Source organism: Oncorhynchus masou, chromosome 18 (genome assembly GCF_036934945.1).
Source record: "Oncorhynchus masou masou isolate Uvic2021 chromosome 18, UVic_Omas_1.1, whole genome shotgun sequence".
Taxonomy (NCBI): domain Eukaryota; kingdom Metazoa; phylum Chordata; class Actinopteri; order Salmoniformes; family Salmonidae; genus Oncorhynchus; species Oncorhynchus masou.
This window is the reverse complement of record NC_088229.1, coordinates 18,422,674-18,443,887: the sequence shown is the minus strand read 5'-3', so window position 1 is coordinate 18,443,887 and position 21,214 is coordinate 18,422,674. Positions and strand designations below refer to the sequence as shown.

Below are 21,214 nucleotides of genomic sequence, written 5' to 3'. Positions count from 1 at the left end.
AAACAACAACACGAAGAATTATCTATCCAAAATGGAGATGTATGGGTAAACCACTTCTCCAATCTTTTTGGCTCTATAACAAAGAATAAAGAGCAAAAACATATACATGATCAAATACAGATCTTAGAATCAACTATTAAAGACTACCAGAACCCACTGGATTCTCCAATTACATTGAATGAGTTACAGGACAAAATAAAAACCCTCCAACCCAAAAAGGCCTGTGGTGTTGATGGTATCCTCAATGAAATGATCAAATATACAGACAACAAATTCCAATTGGCTATACTAAAACTCTTTAACATCATCCTTAGCTCTGGCATCTTCCCCAATATTTGGAACCAAGGACTGATCACCCCAATCCACAAAAATGGAGACAAATTTGACCCCAATAACTACCGTGGAATATGCGTCAACAGTAACCTTGGGAAAATCCTCTGCATTATCATTAACAGCAGACTCGTGCACTTCCTCAATGAAAACAATGTACTGAGCAAATGTCAAATTGGCTTTTTACCAAATTACCGTACAACAGACCATGTATTCACCCTGCACACCCTAATTGACAACCAAACAAACCAAAACAAAGGCAAAGTCTTCTCATGCTTTGTTGATTTCAAAAAAGCCTTCGACTCAATTTGGCATGAGGGTCTGCTATACAAACTGATGGAAAGTGGTGTTGGGGGTAAAACATACGACATCATAAAATCCATGTACACAAACAACAAGTGTGCGGTTAAAATTGGCAAAAAACACACAAATTTCTTCACACAGGGTCGTGGGGTTAGACAGGGATGCAGCTTAAGCCCCACCCTCTTCAACATATATATCAACGAACTGGCACGGGCACTAGAAAAGTCTGCAGCACCCGGCCTCACCCTACTAGAATCTGAAGTCAAATGTCTGCTGTTTGCTGATGATCTGGTGCTTCTGTCACCAACCAAGGAGGGCCTACAGCAGCACCTAGATCTTATGCACAGATTCTGTCAGACCTGGGCCCTGACAGTAAATCTCAGTAAGACCAAAATAATGGTGTTCCAAAAAAGGTCCAGTCACCAGGACCACAAATACAAATTCCATCTCGACACTGTTGCCCTAGAGCACACAAAAAACTATACATACCTTGGCCTAAACATCAGCGCCACAGGTAACTTCCACAAAGCTGTGAATGATCTGAGAGACAAGGCAAGAAGGGCATTCTATGTCATCAAAAGGAACATAAATTTCAACATACCAATTAGGATTTGGCTAAAAATACTTGAATCAGTCATAGAGCCCATTGCCCTTTATGGTTGTGAGGTCTGGGGTCCGCTCACCAACCAAGACTTTACAAAATGGGACAAACACCAAATTGAGACTCTGCACGCAGAATTCTGCAAAAATATCCTCCGTGTACAACGTAGAACACCAAATAGTGCATGCAGAGCAGAATTAGGCCGATACCCACTAATTATCAAAATCCAGAAAAGAGCTGTTAAATTCTATAACCACCTAAAAGGAAGCGATTCCCAAACCTTCCACAACAAAGCCATCACCTACAGAGAGATGAACCTGGAGAAGAGTCCCCTAAGCAAGCTGGTCCTGGGGCTCTGTTCACAAACACAAACACACCCTACAGAGCCCCATGACAGCAGCACAATTAGACCCAACCAAATCATGAGAAAACAAAAAGATAATTACTTGACACATTGGAAAGAATTAACAAAAAAACAGAGCAAACTAGAATGCTATTTGGCCCTACACAGAGAGTACACAGCGGCAGAATACCTGACCACTGTGACTGACCCAAAATTAAGGAAAGCTTTGACTATGTACAGACTCAGCGAGCATAGCCTTGCTATTGAGAAAGGCCGCCGTAGGCAGACATGGCTCTCAAGAGAAGACAGGCTATGTGCTCACTGCCCACAAAATGAGGTGGAAACTGAGCTGCACTTCCTAACCTCCTGCCCAATGTATAACCATATTAGAGAGACATATTTCCCTCAGATTACACAGATCCACAAAGAATTCGAAAACAAATCCAATTTTGAAAAACTCCCATATCTACTGGGTGAAATTCCACAGTGTGCCATCAGAGCAGCAAGATTTGTGACCTGTTGCCACGAGAAAAGGGCAACCAGTGAGGAACAAACACCATTGTAAATACAACCCATATCTATGCTTATTTATTTTATCTTGTGTCCTTTCAAATTTGTACCTTGTAAAAACACTGTATATATATATATATAATATGACATTTTCAATGTCTTTATTGTTTTGAAACTTCTGTATGTGTGATGTCTACTGTTAATTTTTATTGTTTACCTTACTTGCTTTGGCAATGTTAACACATGTTTCCCATGCCAATAAAGCCCCTTGAATTGAATTGAATTGAGATAACAGTAGAGAGCTCAGATGATGCTACAAACTACACATTGTCCATGCTTTCCTTTCGCAGATAAACAGTGACAATGTTGAGGAATGTGGCAGAAGAACAGTTGATCCAGACAAATGTTTGTTTAACAAACTAATCTGGATAGCTAACTAGCTAGGTTAGCTATCCATATATTCTAAATTGATTACAAGGCAAGGTGGTGAATTCAAGTCAATGGCAATTTAATGAATTTGTTCTGTTTTGTAACTTACATGTGGCAATTATAATGGTATTGCCTACTAACGGCTGTGTTTAGACGGTTATCTAGTTGGATCTGTATATGTTTCAAATCTTCCCTTTACCAATGCAGATTAATTTACCTACACATCCCGTCAGACATATGTGTTCACCCTGACTGTTGTTGTTGCTTTCCCGACAGAGAACATGGCAAGAAGAACAAGGATGTGTTTGGCATTTCCTGATATAGTGGTTGTCCGTCTGATTCTTCTGGTTCGCTTAGTGGAGACAGCCAATGAAGTAGACCCATACAATATTCTTGGAGTGACCAAAAGTGCAAGCCAAACTTAAATCAAGAAAGTGTACAAGCGCCTAATTAGAGAATGGTAAGAACATTACTTACTCTTTCTGTTCTGGGTGTCAGAACTCATATATTTAGCACTAGACTATTGACTGTTTACAACAATGAATGGCCCATTGATGCAATGTCTTTCCTTTATTTCTGTAAGGCATCCTGATAAAAACAAAAATGAAGGCGCTGAAGATATGTTCATCAAGATTACCAAATCTATGAGGTAAGAGTGTATACAATTTTCACCAGCATCAAAACGTCAGCAGCCTATTGTTACTTTCTTTTTACATTAGTTTATTTAGTAAATATTTTATTCATTTTCTTAAAAATGCATTGTTGGTTAAGGGCTTGTAAGTATGCATTTCACGGTAAGGTTTGTTGTATTCGGCGCATGTGACAAATAAAATTAGACTTGAAATGCATTATTCAGAAGGGAATTCCCCACCCTCTGGTAACAATATCCATGTGCTTTCTACCCAAACTCTTTAAGATCTTATCCCACGAGGAGAAAAGGGCCAACTATGACCGGTATGGACAGACTGATGACACCCAGCCGTATGGTCATGGTCACTACGGTCATGGTCATGACCAATTCTACTTCGATGAGTCCTTCTTCCTTTTCCCCTTCAGCAACAAGGACAGCCAGGAGTTTGCTGACAGCAAGTACGCTCTGCACTTCAACCAGTATGTGAATGACGTGGTGCCAGACAGCTTCAAAAGACCGTACCTGATCAAAATCACCTCCGACTGGTGCTTCAGCTGTATCCACATTGAGCCAGTAAGGAAAGAGGTTGTTCTGGAGCTGGAGGCCTTGGGTAGGAAATAACAAAATGCATTACACAAATTAAAGTTACTCAACGACTTCACCGTCCATATGACATAATATTACGTTCTAGTAATTTAGCAGACACCATTATCCAGAGCAACATACATTCAGTGCATTCAACTAAAGTAGGTACAATAACCATAGTGAGTCTTTGTATGGCCGATTATGTGTGGTATGTGTTAGGTGTGGGGATTGGTGTGGTGGACGTTGGTTATGAGAGACGTCTGGCCAATCACCTCGGTGCTCACCGTACCCCGTCCATACTCGGTGTCATCAACGGGAAAGTGACCTTCTTCCACTACGCTGTGGTGAAGGAGCACCTGAGGCAGTTTGTGGAGAACCTGCTCCCTCAGAGACTGGTTGAGAAGGTAAATAACAACAGCAGCAGCAAACATGATTTCGCAAATTCATAATTATTTTTTTGTGTGTGTACGTTTCAGGTTACAGACAGGAATGACCTTCAATTCCTGAACAGCTGGCATGAGCAGGACAAGCCGCACGTGCTTCTATTTGACCAAGTGCCTGTAGTCCCACTCTTGTACAAGGTAAGCCATTGTCTAGACTAGTCAGTCTGGCATCAGTTTAAACTACCCCTGAGAGAGCTGGTCTGACTATCATTTATTAACTTCCTCCTGGAACAAAGGTCATCGACAACTGCTTTCTGATACTTGCTTGCAGGTTTTTTTTCTCATCTTCCGTAGCTGACTGCGTTCGCCTATAAGGATTATATTCAGTTTGGGTAGGTGACCAGGGTCTCTCAGATACTCCCAACCTACTGAAACAGTTCAACAATAACACCTACGCCCACCACCATGCTGGTCTTTAAGGAGAGTATAGACAGGCCTGCAGACATTATACAGGTAGTTACTAGACAGTTAACTAGATTTGACTACTTTTCCACCAGACAGTTTAATTGAATTGTTAAATAGCATTTGAATACCCGAGTAGCATCTGTATTACTGATGTTTATTGATTATATTTAGAGATGCTGTTTTTGTTGAGGTGACAATTGTTAATTCAGCTGATTAGATACAGGGCATTTTATTAATAATCCATGTTGTAGTTCTCTTCTTCTAGGCTAAAGGAATGAAAAAACAAGTCATTGATGAATTCATATAGAACAACAAGTTTCTCCTCGTCCCTCGACTGGTGAACCAGAAACTGTTTGATGAGCTTTGTCCTGTGAAGCAGCTCCACCGACGCAGAAAGTAACATACTGATGCCCTTTGTGAACTTACAATTTATTTGTGAACATACAATTTCTGCACAGCCAGGTGACATGATTGATTATTTTACTTCTATAATTGAGGTATACACATTTGTGTGTCATGCGGCACTGTAGAAGATTCAGCACACGCTAAAGGTTTTAGTGCTGCAGAACAAACACTAATGTCCCCAAACATCTACCTTTCAGGTACTGTGTCCTGCTGATCACTGGTGATGAGGAGTCCTATACCATAGGAAACCAGGCTTTCCTCTCATTTGCCTATACCAACACTCAGGAGGTGGTGAGATTTGACTACTGCAACAACCACTGTGTGATACTCTGCTGAAGACCAAGGACAGTACACAGCCACCACAGGTACATTTATGCCATATTGAACATGAACTTTGTTAATGTGCTCTCCTTGGATTTTTTGAGAGCTTCTGGTATGTGTCTGTATAATGAGCCATATACACACACACACACACACACCTCTCTCTATTATACTTTATAAAAATGTAAAATCACCTTTCCCCAATACTATAAGCTCATGTGGAAGTGTGTTCATGTGTGCCTGCATGTGCTCGCTCCGCAGGTGTTCATCCTGGAGCATCGTAACGCGGCAGGAAAGGTCCTGTACAAGGAGTTGACGGGCGGTTGGAATGGAACCGATGAGAATAAACATCGTCTCTTGGATGAGCTGCAGAGGCTGCAGAAAGACCCCTCCATCCTCAACCAAGACACAATGCTGCCGGAGCTCAACAATGAGTTTGCCTCTGTGGGTTGAGTTCCTCACTACTGAAAAGTACTGTATGTAAAAGAACAAGGCTGCCCTACTTTATTATCTCTGAAGAGCAAGGATAATGATGTGGTAATTAGTACTGTGTCCAGAAATAAGATACTTGTTGGAATGTTCTTTTGTAGGATTCCAAACCTGCGATGTTTTTTTAATTTTTATGATGGGTAATGCAGTACAATCATGTAAGTGTGTTGTTCATCAGTTAATGACTAGCCAGTAAATATGTTTTAAATTCCAGATGTTTCTCATTCGATGGATCTATACAGCTTATGATTACCTCACTGAAATCATTGATGATATTATTCACAATAATTGGTAAGTTAACTCTTATTCTCGATGTTAGGTAACAACATATGGAGATGTGGACATAATAAAATGGCCCATGCCAATTCAACAGATCTTTCAAATAATGATAGTTCTTCAGTTGTTTGCTTGATGTTTTAGTCAAGAACTGCTTGAGTGTTATAATCAAGATTAGTGTTAACACAGTTTGTCACTAACCCCCTTGTATTTCGATATATCTGTAATATGTTTCTGCAGGCGTGAGATGATGCCCCTCCTGTCGTTGATATTCTCTGCCTCATTCATCCTGTTTGGAACTGTGGTGGTTCAGGCTTTCAGGTAAGATGGAGAACCAGTGATTCTGCGACTCAAACGTATTTCCTTGGGGGAAACTGCTTGTTCAGATTTATCGTTCTGCTTTGTGTGATTTCAGTGACTCTAGTGAAGACGGCAAATCCAAACCGAAGGCAAAAGACGGAGCTAAGGCAGAAAATGGATCACTGGGTAGCAGCAGCACCTCAAGGCAAGACATTTTCAGCTTCAGTGAAAAGATTTAAGCGGTGACTGAAATATATATGTATTTTAGCTCTGACATATTTTAGGGATTGTAGTTATCTTTTCAGTGATGTCGATGCAATAAATACAATTGAGTGGTTTTATGCTTATCATGTTTTTGTAATTTATAGACGCCCACTGAAGAAAAACTTTGTGGAGGTGACGGAGCTGACCGACATCACGTACACCAGTAACCTGGTGAAGCTAAGACCAGGCCACATGAACGTGGTGCTGGTGCTCACTGACGCCTCCAAGAACGTCCTGCTCAGCAAGTTTGCCAAAGAGGTCTACTCTTTCACTGGGTGAGCACATGATCCCACATGGTCTGGTGTTTTGAGGGCACCGTATAGCTCCGCATTGACATGATTGGTTGACAGTAGGTGGGGGGCAGGAGGTCCTGTATAAATACAAACTCGCTTCCTTGACAACTTCCTTCACAACAGCTCTGCGAAGCGCAAGAAGTATGAATATCCTGACTTCTGCAGATGCAGTATTCTAGTAAATGCTGTATGGCCACTGCAGACGTCGGATTGACCATGCAGCACCATTTAGGGGTGTTTTTATGCACGACATGAAGCGGAGTGCCTGGATACAGCCCTTAACTGTGGTTTATGGGCCATATACCACAAATCCCTGAGGTGCCTTATTGCTATTATAAACAGTTTACTTACATAAATAGAACAGTAAACAAGTATTTTTGGGCCATACACATGGTATATTGTCTGATAGACACACCGCTGAAATGCTGTTTCAGCCAATCAACATCCAGGACCCAAACTACCCTCTTTGTAATGGTGTATATAGTGATACATAGCATTGTACATATAACATGAGTATTCATATGTGAGTGTTGTGGAAAGCTGCCTCTTTGGGGGGTTGGCAGAATCCAGCAGTTATAACATATTTATAACCAACCTATCATATCCTTTCTTTTTGCCCCTAGGAGCCTGACGCTCCACTTTTCCTTCTTGAACGTGGACAAGCACAGTGCATGGGTGGAGACGCTGCTGGAGTGCACCCAGGATGCCATGCAGATAGACACTGACGAGGACGATGGCGCCCGCCACAAGATAGACTACACGGGCTACATCCTGGCACTCAACGGCCATAAGAAGTACCTCTGCCTCTTCAGGCCTGTCTACACCGGGGAGGGAGGACCTGGGTCCGCCACTGGGGGAGGGAGAAGGTCTGGGTCCAGAGAGGACCACCCACTACGCAGGTCTGTGCCCAGGTCCCGCTCCACTGCCACACTGCAGATCCACCACAAAGTGGACCACCTGGGGCTGTGGATGGAGAGGCTGATAGAGGGAACTCTTCACATGTACTGCATCCCTGCCTGGCCTGGCCTGGAGAAGATCACCGCCCCCAAATAGGGGGGGGGGGGGTAACAGGACACCTACCGAACATCCTGACTTGCGGGCAAAACTTTTGTGAGGTTTGAAATTAATTACATCCAAAGTCAGGATTCAGGCCTAAATAGACACGTACCAAAGCTACCTGTGTCTAAAAGCCAAGATTCCAAGGTGTCCTCATGGCGAGGTTAATGTATGTTTTGAGTGCATGCACTGGGACATAGTTTGAAGAAATGACTTTCAATAGTGAAGTTGGCTTGACTCATTGAGACAACTTTTTTTTCTACCTTTATTTTACTAGGCAAGTCAGTTAAGAACAAATTCTTATTTTCAATGACAGCCTAGGAACAGTGGGTTAACTGCCTGTTCAGGGGCAGAACGCCAGATTTTGTACCTTGTCAGCTCGGGGATTTGAACTTGCAACCTTTCGATTACTAGTCCAATGCTCTAACCACTAGGCTACACTGCCATCTCATGTTCTGCTGGAGTTAGCTAGAGCTGTCTTTTTTGCACTTCAGATGTTTATTTCTTACAGAAGTACTTTAAAGTAGGATCAATAGAGGGAGGGTACAGAATATAGTAGATCTAAAAGCAACAACCGTTGAACAATTCCTAGATCACTTACCTTTTGGGATCCCTTCCTCTGCATGCTGTCATAATAGTTACATAGTTCTAATATCTGCTGCTGTTACAACCTCTAGATGAGCTAACTTAATCACTGTGGTCATAAGTAGACTCCTGCCTTTTTAAAACCATCATCCATGCTATTCATGTATGTAATCTATCAGAGTGTGCTCTGATATTAGCTTCACTGTCTCAATGGTGATTGGTCAATTCTGTGAATAGAGACGCATGTCTCTACTAGATCTGTTTTGTTCACCATTTTGATCGTTTCCTGAACTTAAGGCTTATTATTGTGCAATATATAATGGAACTATAATGCCTTCCATTTCCCCTGGCAGCTAGTATTTCATGTATATCCATCTTCATGTAGACATAGGCTAATATCGAAAAATCTACACAACGTTATTATTGTGCTTTTTGTTACATGACCAATTGCAAGCTTTTTACATTAGTCTATTTTACTTTTTATTCTATTTTTTACATCACATAGCCAGTGGCTTCAGTGGGCTCAGTTGGTAAAGCTTGCAACGCCAGGGAACCACTACGAAAAATGTATGCAATCACTACTGTAAGTCGCTCTGGATAAGGGCGTCTGCTAAATTACTAAAGTGTATGTAGCAATGATAAAGTGTATGTAGCAATGATAAAGTGTTTGTAGCAATGATAAAGTGTATGTTGGACGACATTTCATGTGATATATTTTAGAATAGATAAGGGCAGAGCAAATGCAAATTAAAAAAACAATAACTGTGCTTAACCCAATTTATAAGCATTAAACTCTGATATTGTCATCATGACAATAGTGTAGTTATATTTGGTAAATGTAAATGCTGTACATATTCTACCTTCTAGCATGTTATCTGTACATGTTCTACCGTCTACCATGTTATCTGTACATATTCTACCTTCTACCATGTTATCTGTACATATTCTACCTTCTACCATGTTATCTGTACATATTCTACCTTCTACCATGTTATCTGTACATATATTAACATCATACTATAATATATAAAATGACTTTTTTGACATGCATTTTATAATAACATGGTCATATCATTCATCAATACTGTTGTTTATTTGATTATAAACATGTTTTTGTTACAAAATCACTATACTAATAACCCTGGTACAATGTTGACAAAATAAATGTATCTGATTTGCAGATGTCTCAAAGGTTCTGCTCCAGTGCATATCCTCTCGCTGTGTGTATATAAATGCTTCATGTTCATATGTTGCAGAGACATTCTATTTTTCTGCCTTACCAGTCCTTGTTTGGTGTGATATGGTCACACTGGTGATTAACCTCTGATTACATATTGAATCTGTTCAGTAACAGTGCTATTCTTTCGATTAAGTATGTGCAGAACCTCATCACATAATTAGTCATAATATTTTGTCTTTGGAAGGACACACATCATTTCAAAGAGCAGGTTGGCGGCAGTCAGTGCTGTATTGCCTGCAAAAAAAAAAAAAAAAAATGTGTGTTTGAAATTATACTCAAAGTAAAACAGATTATTTAATGTGACACAGAGTCATGATAAGTACAGTACCTGTGGTGTCATAGGGTGGAGACACCTCCACTAAATCACACCCCACCAGGTTTAGGCCATGGCAGCCCCGGATGATTTCTAGTCCCTGGGTGTCACACACACAAAGAGGAAAACATAACACCACCCTCTGTGTCAGCAGCTGCCTCCATCTCATATCTGTATTATAACACAGTAACAACTAAATATTCTACCAAATGTCTGTAAAAACAAACACTAAAACAAAGTCAGGTATTTCCTTACTTGTATGGATGTGAGGCCTGCTATCTCTGGTGTGCCTGTTCCAGGGGCGAAGGCTGGGTCTAAAGCATCGATATCAAAGCTGAGGTAGACTGGACCCGTGCCCATCTGAGTCCGAACCGCAGCCATGAGAGGAGCCAGGGACTTGAACCAACACTCCTCCGCCTGAACCACACGGAATCCCTACAGAGCATATACACACACACCGAGAGAGAACATACACACACACCGAGAGAGAACATACACACACGGAGAGAGAGAGAACATACACACACGGAGAGAGAGAGAACATACACACACAGAGAGAGAGGGAACATACACACACACAGAGAGAGAGAACATACACACATGGAGAGAGAGAGAGAACATACACACACCGAGAGAGAGAGAACATACACACACCGAGAGAGAGAGAACATACACACACCGAGAGAGAGAGAACATACACACACCGAGAGAGAGAGAACATACACACACCGAGAGAGAGAGAACATACACACACCGAGAGAGAGAACATACACACACCGAGAGAGAGAGAACATACACACACAGAGAGAGAGAGAACATACACACACAGAGAGAGAACATACACACACGGAGAGAGAGAGAACATACACACACCGAGAGAGAGAGAACATACACACACCGAGAGAGAACATACACACACCGAGAGAGAACATACACACACGGAGAGAGAGAACATACACACACGGAGAGAGAGAGAACATACACACACGGATAGAGAGAGAACATACACACACCGAGAGAGAGAGAACATACACACACGGATAGAGAGAGAACATACACACACGGAGAGAGAGAGAACATACACACACGGATAGAGAGAGAACATACACACACCGAGAGAGAGAGAACATACACACACGGAGAGAGAGAGAACATACACACACACCGAGAGAGAACATACACACACGGAGAGAGAACATACACACACCGAGAGAGAACATACACACACCGAGAGAGAGAGAACATACACACACGGAGAGAGAGAACATACACACACCGAGAGAGAACATACACACACGGAGAGAGAGAGAACATACACACACGGATAGAGAGAGAACATACACACACCGAGAGAGAGAGAACATACACACACGGAGAGAGAGAGAACATACACACACACCGAGAGAGAACATACACACACGGAGAGAGAACATACACACACCGAGAGAGAACATACACACACCGAGAGAGAGAGAACATACACACACCGAGAGAGAACATACACACACCGAGAGAGAACATACACACACCGAGAGAGAACATACACACACGGAGAGAGAGAGAACATACACACACCGAGAGAGAACACATACACACATTTATGTTTTTCCTACACACTTTTCTGTAGTTGGTATTCAGACTTAGGTGCGTAATGGGCTTTGCAGGCGTGGTTCCCTTGCGAGCGCTGAATAAATGTAATTCAACTGCTGAAAACCCTCCCAATTGCTGGCGAACAAATTATTCGGTGGTTTTCATTCAATAGGGTTTTCAGTACATTTATCTTAAGCCATCCCTTTAAATACGGTGCACCTTTCATTTGAATTTTGTCGACAGACTAGAACACATTGAGAGAACGAACGGGTTCAGAATATAGGGATCAATGAAAGGAAACCATCTGAATAAATACATTTTTGTCTCCGTTTCAACACCAACTGGTAAATTAAAAAATACTCTGATCGTATAGATTATTTAGGCAAATTGTTGGGTTAGGAAAGTATGTTTGAATCATTTCATATATTGCGCATGAAATATATTGATCAATCAAAAATACAGTGGTTTGATTCATTCTGAAAATTGCCACATTCAGTTCTTTAACCCATGGTAATGTTGGAAGATTAGTGTATTTACATTTATAATAGGGGGAATAGTGTACAATAGTAGGCTACACCCTCATCTATTGCCTGCACTAACCATGGAACTGTGTGATGACAGCCAAGTATTGCACCGTGTGTCGGGTTCAAACTGTTAGGACTCGGTCTGTGCTCCGCTCCATTACGATTTAATTAGCCTATATGTCTTTCATTTTTTATATTATCAACTGTTACTAATAGAGCCCCACAGTGGAGGTGTCATAATATACATAGAACCTAGTGGTCAAACAGGGAAATGGTTCCAATAGCTTTTCCACCATTTCCATAGGGGATTTTAGAAACACTTAAAATAAGGGCTGTGTTTTGTGTAGGCTTAACCTGGTGTGACGTTTTGATAACAATGTAAATCTCTCTAGGATAAGGTGACTTTTTTTAATCAATATATTCAGCTCTATTTACTCTCAGTTTTGAAAATGCTAATTAGCATCAAAGTAGATGTCATGCAAGACTACAAATCCCTGCAAGCTCCTGCATGACACCTTTGCTAACAGGTATTGTGTCAATTTAAAACTTGCACAAGACAGTTCACAGAATTGTCCATTTAAAGAAATGTAGCCAATTTATTAATTGCCAAATTTAGCTTACATTAGAGATCCTTACCTTTGACTCAATTGAACAGTCTTGTCCAGAACATCATGGTGGCAGAGTGGCCTAGTGGTTAGAGCGTTGGACTAGTAACTGCAAGGTTAAACCCCCGAGTTCAAACCCCCGAGCTGACAAGGTACACATCTGTCGTTCTGCCCCTGAACAGGCAGTTAACCCACTGTTCCTAGGCCGTCATTGAAAATAAGTATTTGTTCTTAACTGACTTGCCTAGTTAAATAAAGGTAACAAAATGGCATTTAAAGTTTTTTATAATAGCCACATTAGCAGCTAATTAGCGTTTCATTTTGGGGGGGGTGAATATATTGATAGAAGTCACCTTGTCCTAGAGACTTTTACACAGTTACCAAAATGTCATGCTAGGGTAAGCCTACCCAAAACACAGCCCTTATTTTAAGTGTTTCTAAAATCTCGTGTGGAAAAACAATTGGAACCATTTCCCTGTTTGACCACTAGGTTTTATGGGTATTATGACGATTACTGTGGTACTCTATAATCCTCAGCAACGTGGTGTTTACAGAGGAAACAAATGAAGTCAAACAAAACTATGTAATTAAATTGAATGATAATGTAGGATATACCAACTGAAGGGAACTTCGCAGTTCAATATGAGTTATTAGGCCTACTGATAGTGTTATTTAAAATGATAGAAATAGGAAACGGGGTAGCCTATAATTAAGACCTTCGAGAGTGCACATAGCTGCCAGTTAAAAGGCTGTACAATTAAAATTCTGCAAAATGGCACAGTATTTCGTAAACTTTACTGTGGGAAAGTTGATATGCTCAGTTTGCTGCCATATGACTGGTTTCACATTTGTCTGCAGTGATTATAAGGTAAAATGTATCTAAAACAAGTGTAATTTATATTTGCAATTCCCTTATCCAAACAGATTACTTATTTAACTAGCACTTAGCACTTATCAATAGCTCTTATGAAATTGTAAATTAAAGTGCATGGAGAAGTGTTACATCTAACGGGAATTAAGTCAAGATCAGAATACAGCGTTTCTGTAGACACACCTCCGCCACGCCTTCAATTCAAGGTCAGAATACACAGAGAGAACAAAGTGCATAAAAAGGGAATAGCGGTCCATTTACGTGCAGTTAACTCAGGCCGGAATCGGGGCCATAGAGAGATATTTTAATCATATATAATGTTTATTATTTGACCTATTTTTTTACTTTTGTGAATGTTTGTGTCCCCCTAGGTGAGGACAACCTCTACGCACAGTGAAGTGAGTACCTGTGCTCGGCTCCACTCATAGGCATCAGGTGAGTAACCTGTACCACGCAGGCCTATCTGGACGACCCTCTTGCAGTCTAGCAGGCCCTCCTCCACACAACGCCTGAAGGGTGTCCCGTGGCCAATCTTCTCCCCCAGGACCACGTCACTTGTGTCGGCGTGAGCATCCACATGGATAAGTCCCACAGGGCCGTGTCTAACAAACACGGGATACAAATGTACTGTTTCACAAAGATCGATTCAGCCCAGTCCTGTACCGAAAATTGAGCTGAACAGAGATTCTCCATTGAAAGGTCATTTTTTTTAACCAAATCACAAAAATGTATGTTAAAATGGCATGTTATTGAAGTGTCCAGACACTTTTTTTGCCAGTTCACTTGGTTTGAGAAAATTACCCGACCGGCGATAGACTTCCTCAGGCTAATTCCGCAGTATCAGGGCAGTGATGAAACATGAACAAAGGCTCCAGAAACACCCACATAGGTCCTTTTAGAAACTGAAATGCTCTCAGTATAGTGATGCAGGTCATTAAATGTTGTACAAATTGAGTCTGCGAACTTCTGCCAATTTACATTCCATGATGTTGGACTTGAACGATACATTTTGCAAGCATGGACGTACTTTCTATCAGCACAAGAAAACACTTGCATGCTCGCACACCGATACTGCAGAACAAGCATGAGGAAGTCTATCCATGGTGGGGTAAGTTTCTCAGAACCAAGTGAAATCGCAAAAAAAAGTGAACACTTCTATAACATGCATTGACATTTATTTTTATTTTTTGCAAACCTCTCCTTTAATATGTCCAGGAAACTGGCCCTGAAAGTATTCTAGTTATTCTGGCATTTTACAAATGTAGGGCTACTGATACACTACTTACTTCTCAGCAACTGCTTGGAGAATAGGGTATGCTATGGTGTGATCACCACCTGTTAAAAGACCGAATAAAATGTAGCCTATCCAGTTAAACATACACCTTAACGTTAGTGTGTCATGCCAACACTTTGTAACAGTAACCTTTGTACTATACTTGTCAGGAAGGTTCATAAGCAGGGCAAAGATGAACCATTCAACGTTAGCCTAAATGTGTGACAAGGAGAAAGAAGAAGCAGGTGTTGTTTTGAGACACATCTGAAAGGAATATCGATCACTGTTGAAATGTAGTTAGTAGGCATTTGCTATAATGTCCGAAATCCCTTTCCTCACATCTCAGATTGCATAGTGTAGACATGGGTACTCCTCCTCACCCATAGTAAGGGGGATACAGTCCGTGGCCAGGATTGTACGGTAGGCTTCCCGGATTCGTCTACAGGTGTCCTTTAGGTCATACACGTTGACGTTGACGTCCCCAATATCAGCAACCATCAGAGACTCATAGGGGGCTGCCCGCGTGCCACTGTTGTAGGCCCTCAACATGGCCGATTCTGCTCTGATCTGACGGGGGCCAAATCTGTAAAGGATCATGCATGGTCCTACTTTTAAATAACATTGGTTGTAACACGCAGAATTAGTTTGACACATGCTGTCAACTGATCAATCACTAGATTAATTCATAAATTAAATGTGTACATTATACTACAATTTACAAATATGCCTCTCAATTTGTTAAAGAACATAAAAGGTAAAAATGTACATCTACTGTAAATGTGATAATGGATTTCAAATAAATTAGTACAGCCTGCTATGCTCGTACGAGTACAGTACAGTATTTGCATAGATCCGGCAGTGCAGAAGTAGGCTACCTTGTCCCAGGTCGGTTGGAAGTACCAGTATCGATTGGAACACCAACAAATGCTGCATCAAGTCCATCTGCGGTCTCTTGGTAAGGTAATTTGCCCATTGTAGCAATTCCAGAGACCCTCGCTACAAATTCGGCGCTCGGAGGGACATTGTAGCGCTTTCCTGAGCAAAGTCGTGTAGGGGTGATACATGGACGTCGCCTGTCAAGTGTCTTGTTGCACACTGCTGACACTTCCGAAAAAGTATCGGTCATTCTTATGCATGACCGCCGTAACGTTCCCAGAATGTCAATTCGACTCGTTTTCAAAAGAGACAGCATACTTTCAATAGATATAACAGCGTAGTGGTTGGCGACTTTTGATTTCAGCTTTTGGATTCCAGGGCTTGCGTTTACAATTCCACAGATCTATTAAGTACATGGATTGACTCGAAAGAAAATTGGCAAGTGTTTTGACCTATGCTTTCATCATGTTCATATGATTGGAGATCTGTGCACAGTCAGATCTCTCTGACAGGCAAATAAGTTCTAGGCAATAAAAGGGGGTGATGGGAAATGCATTTTATTTATCAGCGTACAATCTTTGCTAGATAATTATTTTGCTATCAACGCTAGGGACTCAAGGAAACACCAAGTTCAAACACTAACACTTTATTATAATCTTTGGATATGTCTTTTACACTACATCCAGTGTTTATTAAAAACATTATCACAATTAAAAATGTAGCTTCACAAAGTGTTTGTTGTCAGACAAAACTCATTCTGTAATTGTTATAGGACTGTATTCTAAAATGTCCCATGAATCAATTTTTGCATGCATGGACTTTCATTTTATTTAAATAAAGGACTTAACTCAAAATGTGAAGTATAGTGATCTGGTATTGCTATTAAATCTGAACTGATGTTCTGCTACATAACCACCTGGAAATATGTAGATGCTTTATCATATCATCCTTGACATACAGTAAATACATTGATTACCTCATGGTCTTAGTGAAAAACACACTCATAGGCTATGGAATAGTCTATATGAGACTGTAGTGGTGCAACTCAGGTAAGATGTGATGATTTGGAAAATACACAAACCAAACAAAGGGGTAAACCTCAAGCATGTCATTGACCAGGTCCAAACTGGACATAAAGTGCAAAAATTCCACAAATAAAATTCAACCCCCTAACATATGGAGTCTAGTCTTAGCATTAATTAAAAAGTGCATATATATGTTTCCTGAAAGCTCTATAGACAGGGGTGGAAATGGGGAGAGAAACTATTTTGATTTTATATGGGTGGGTTCCCACAAATTCACAGTGACATTTTTTATTCCATTTTCCATCCCTGGCACTACGTTCACCTACATTCAAACTCAACGGGTTAGACCAGAGTTACACATATATGTCTCTGGGTTAGACTGAGAGGACCTAAAGCGACATGATGCTGGCTCTGCCCTGTTCTCTTCCGTACATCAGGAAGCTGACAGCCAATCGGAGGTCTTCCAGGTCCAGGTTAGACAGGAAGCACCTCTGTAGCTCCGCCTCCACCGAGCTCCCACTGGGGCCGCAGCCCCTCAGGAGCACCACAGCAGACTGGCACAGCAGCCAATCAGCGAGCTTCTTCATACCAGCGCTGTCCTTATTGGCAAGGGCACACCTTCCCCAGAGGCTCAGATGCAGCATGTTGGCAGCCACTCTGGCACTGGGGCGCTGCAGAATAAATAACAATAGGAGCATGGGATTCTCTGATGGTGATTAGTATTGGAAGTCATTATGTACACTAAGCCCTTACGTAGTGAATGGAGTACTGCATAATGAACAACTTCAACTTGTTTCTCACAAAAATACTCTGAGAATCCCTGAGAAATTGGTAAATCATTTTTAACATACCCTTCAATGAAGTGATGGCCATATAATCTAATTCAATTCCTTACTAGACTCAGTACCTTATTGGGGTCCCTACGCAGAAGCAGCTTGACGACAAATTGCATGTCAGCAGATACACAAGCAGGCAGGGCAGGAAGCTGGATCTCTTGGAAATTCCTGCTGTCCAGTCCACCTGCTCCATAGAACGGGTTGGCCTGGCCAAATATCTCATAAGAAATGGTCCCGACAGCCCATGCATCTGCATTGCTGTAATTGATAACCACACCCTGCCCAGGAACTGCAGTGACAACCTATAGAGAGATAGAGGTGTATTTTAATCCCAAAATCAGGAAAATGTTTCCATTTATGTTAACAGTCAGTCACAAGAGACAATGCTTGCATGAATCTTGATTGTATAGGTTGTTGTTTTCTATTTCTCTGATGATAGGAGCTGACCTCAGGTGCCATCAGGCAGGAGTTGCCTCCTCTGTTCACCCACATAGTGTTGAAGGGTAGTTGGAGACTGGAGTCACTCTGAGCCAAACAGCAGCCGAAGTCTGTTATTACCAGGCGGGGGCAGTCCGCTGAACAATAGAGATGCCAAATAGCAATAGGATTATTTGATTAAAACTAATATGATAAGCATTAATGAATTAATTAGTATCACATGCCATGTAAATATCTTCATTTGAGTTTGGAGAGAGAAAAAAACATCAAGACAGAATTCTGACCATATCCTTTGTAAAATAAATTTCATATTTAACTTGTTTAAAAAAAAAATCGCAAAGCTTAATGACACTCAAGATACCATGCATGAGCTTGCCCTGTTGCTCTCTCTGACCTGAGTCAAACTCCAGGAGCACGTTGTCTGATTTAAGGTCCCTGTGAGCGATGCCCTGTCTGCACAGGTGGTCGACCCCCTCTAGCAGCTGCAGCACCATCAGAGAGCCCTCTCTCCTGCTGGGCACGTTCACCTCCAGGTACTGACGCAGGGTGCATGGGTAACTATGGAAACAGGGTGAGGAAAGATCAGGATACACTAGGTTAGTTGAACAAATAACTAGTGGGATGGACAAATCTGCACACAAAATGGTCCGGTCTGGAAAAAAAAACAAATGCTTTTTAGTCCAAAGGTTGACTGTCAGAAATGTTATAGGAAGAGAGACTGTAGACTCCTGTAACAACAACTTTATTATAAGATTAGCAAAAATGAAGCAATCAACCATTACCAAGAATGGTTCAGAGTTGAAAGCTTAAACATAGTCGGGTTTCTGCTTTTATAGAAAAAGTACAACCTCTGGTCTACGTGGCAGTTTAGCAGATGTGTGGAAACAGGCGGAACAGTGTAAAAGGCGATTGGTTTGTCTGTGCAGATTAAGATAGCCCCAGGTTGATAGCACAAGGGCTCAACTGTTTAACTGTGTTTTGTCACAGTTCACATTATAATGTGCTCCTTCCTGCAAGGTTCCACACAGCTGACTTCCTGCAGATAGTAAACCCCACGGGATGTCTCACATGCTGCAACCGCACCTAAACGGATCTTAGCTAAGTCACACAAAGACAAGTTTGTATCAGGTTAGAAAAAACACTAGCATATAACAAGAGATTATTCTTTAAGCAGTGAAACACAGGATTGCATGACTAATTGTGTAATTTTCCATGACACAAGTTAAGCTGGGGCTGGGACACTGAGATACAGAATGGATGTGGGAGAATGATCCTTACTTCTTCATGACCAGGAACAGAGTACGGTTGTTGCCCAGGCCCCCAGGGTTGAGTCTGGCTGGCAGGACATCGGGGTACTCCTCCTGGGCACCGGGTAGAAGGGGTACGTCTGCTGTGAATGCCCGGAACACCCTGATCACATTGGGGTGGGCAGAAACCCTCTTGGGCACTTCCCCAAAATACCTGCAAAACAGAGCAACTGAAATGAAACTTGCAATGCACTCTTTTGATGCATGGCAAAACACTCAAAATATGTTGGGCTATTTTGTGTCTATTGAAAGTAAATTGATGCTATGACTGACTGCTGATACTAACCCATTTAGTGCAATATGTTCCTCTTTTTCCTGTTTCATGGCAAGAGGGCCTGCAGGGACCAGCTCCTGGGACATGGATCTCAGAATAGCCTCGCTTGATGAACCAGCCTGCAGGGGAACAGGGAAGACAGTCTTATTACTATGCCAATTGCACGCTGAACATAGCCTATATTCTACAGTAATATAACATTTTTAAAAAGTAACACTCTCCCTGTGCCCCAATAATCTGTCATTTTTTCTGAAGTGTAGATTGGTGTAAGAATGGGCTAGACTGTTTCCACCAAATCTCTTAAACCAGTCCTTTCACTTTAAATCCATGAAGGAAAGTGAACAAGTGCAAACTTCGGGGGAAAAGGACATTATTTAACTTGACAGACACCCACCCACCCCAAAGTTCCACATCATCTTGACAGCTAGAGGATAGATGCCCAGAGAGCTGGAGGGGCTCCTCAGAGACCCAGTGGCCACCTCTCCATCTTCACTGGGCTGGTCATTTAGGGAACACCGGTCACTCTCCCTGTCCCTGGGCACAGATAATGGTGCCACAGCTTCATACACTGCAGCGTTGGAGCCTTTTCCTATCTGCTTCCCAATAACGTAGTCCTCCAGCTTGTAGCCCGAGGTGAAGCACTTGAGTGGACTGCAGTACTTCTTCTTGGTAAACACAGCCTTTAGAAAAGAGGTGAAATTTAGTCCTTTTAGATTAAATAACACATTTTTATTAACGTCATTACTTCTTGGTAAACACAGCCTTTAGAAAAGAGGTGAAATTTAGTCATTTTAGATTAAATAACACATTTTTATTGGCGTTATTAAATTATTAGATATGTAATTATTATTTTATTTTACTAAATGTAATATTTAAATGTGATATTCCTGTCCAGACTAAAGATAAAAACTGATGACTCACAAAATTGCCTTTTTTCAACATATCAATAAAATATTTCACACTGTTGATTGCTAGCACTTTGTTGTCAACATCCATGTTGTTTACCTGGATTTCCTGGCATGTCGCAGCACTCCTTCGATCATCATCGAGCTGTTTTTCGATCAACCCCACACCGAGACCGAAAGCCAAAAACACTGCTCTGTTTCTTGGCGAGCCGCTGCCCCCAAACCTCCTGAAACCACCGGACTGCAGCTGTGCTGCAAGACCCCTCAACGACATGCGGAAATATCGGTACCGAACTGGCAGGAAAGTCTGAGGCTGAACGGTGCGGGCCGGTTGGCCTACACGAAGACGCTCACCTCGGAACTTTGCTGCAAGTCGACCAGCAGGTTTGAGACCGAGCTGGATAACCGACCGTCCCAACTCCACCCCACGGCTGATGGCATGTTTTACAGACATGCTTTACCAAAAATGGTAAGTTTCGCTTTGTTTTTACTTTCTCCGTCAGTCCTCGTCGTTGATAACGTTACACAACTTCTTCTTCTTCGTTGAGGTTTAACGGCGGTTGTTATC

At 41.6% G+C, this 21,214-nt stretch overlaps 2 protein-coding genes and 1 pseudogene across 2 annotated transcripts; 1 reads left to right on the top strand and 2 right to left on the bottom strand.

The window, feature by feature from the left end:
* Positions 1-3,405: 3,405 nt before the first annotated feature.
* LOC135559314 (dnaJ homolog subfamily C member 16-like) lies at positions 3,406-9,554 on the top strand (annotated as a pseudogene).
* Positions 9,555-9,642: 88 nt separating this feature from the next.
* On the bottom strand, positions 9,643-16,284 carry agmat (agmatinase (putative)). Its single transcript, XM_064922451.1, has 7 exons — positions 15,861-16,284; positions 15,366-15,568; positions 14,999-15,047; positions 14,119-14,314; positions 10,378-10,557; positions 10,138-10,222; positions 9,643-10,043 (listed from the first exon to the last, which is right to left on the bottom strand). The coding sequence occupies exons 1-7, from the start codon at positions 16,175-16,177 to the stop codon at positions 9,967-9,969; spliced, it is 1,107 nt and encodes a 368-aa protein (XP_064778523.1). The 5' UTR covers positions 16,178-16,284; the 3' UTR covers positions 9,643-9,966.
* A 207-nt stretch (positions 16,285-16,491) lies between these two features.
* Positions 16,492-21,214, bottom strand: LOC135504134 (serine/threonine-protein kinase PINK1, mitochondrial-like). The gene is made up of 8 exons (XM_064922450.1): positions 20,747-21,214; positions 20,140-20,421; positions 19,754-19,860; positions 19,439-19,621; positions 18,555-18,718; positions 18,170-18,297; positions 17,794-18,024; positions 16,492-17,557 (listed from the first exon to the last, which is right to left on the bottom strand). The coding sequence occupies exons 1-8, from the start codon at positions 21,098-21,100 to the stop codon at positions 17,276-17,278; spliced, it is 1,731 nt and encodes a 576-aa protein (XP_064778522.1). The 5' UTR covers positions 21,101-21,214; the 3' UTR covers positions 16,492-17,275.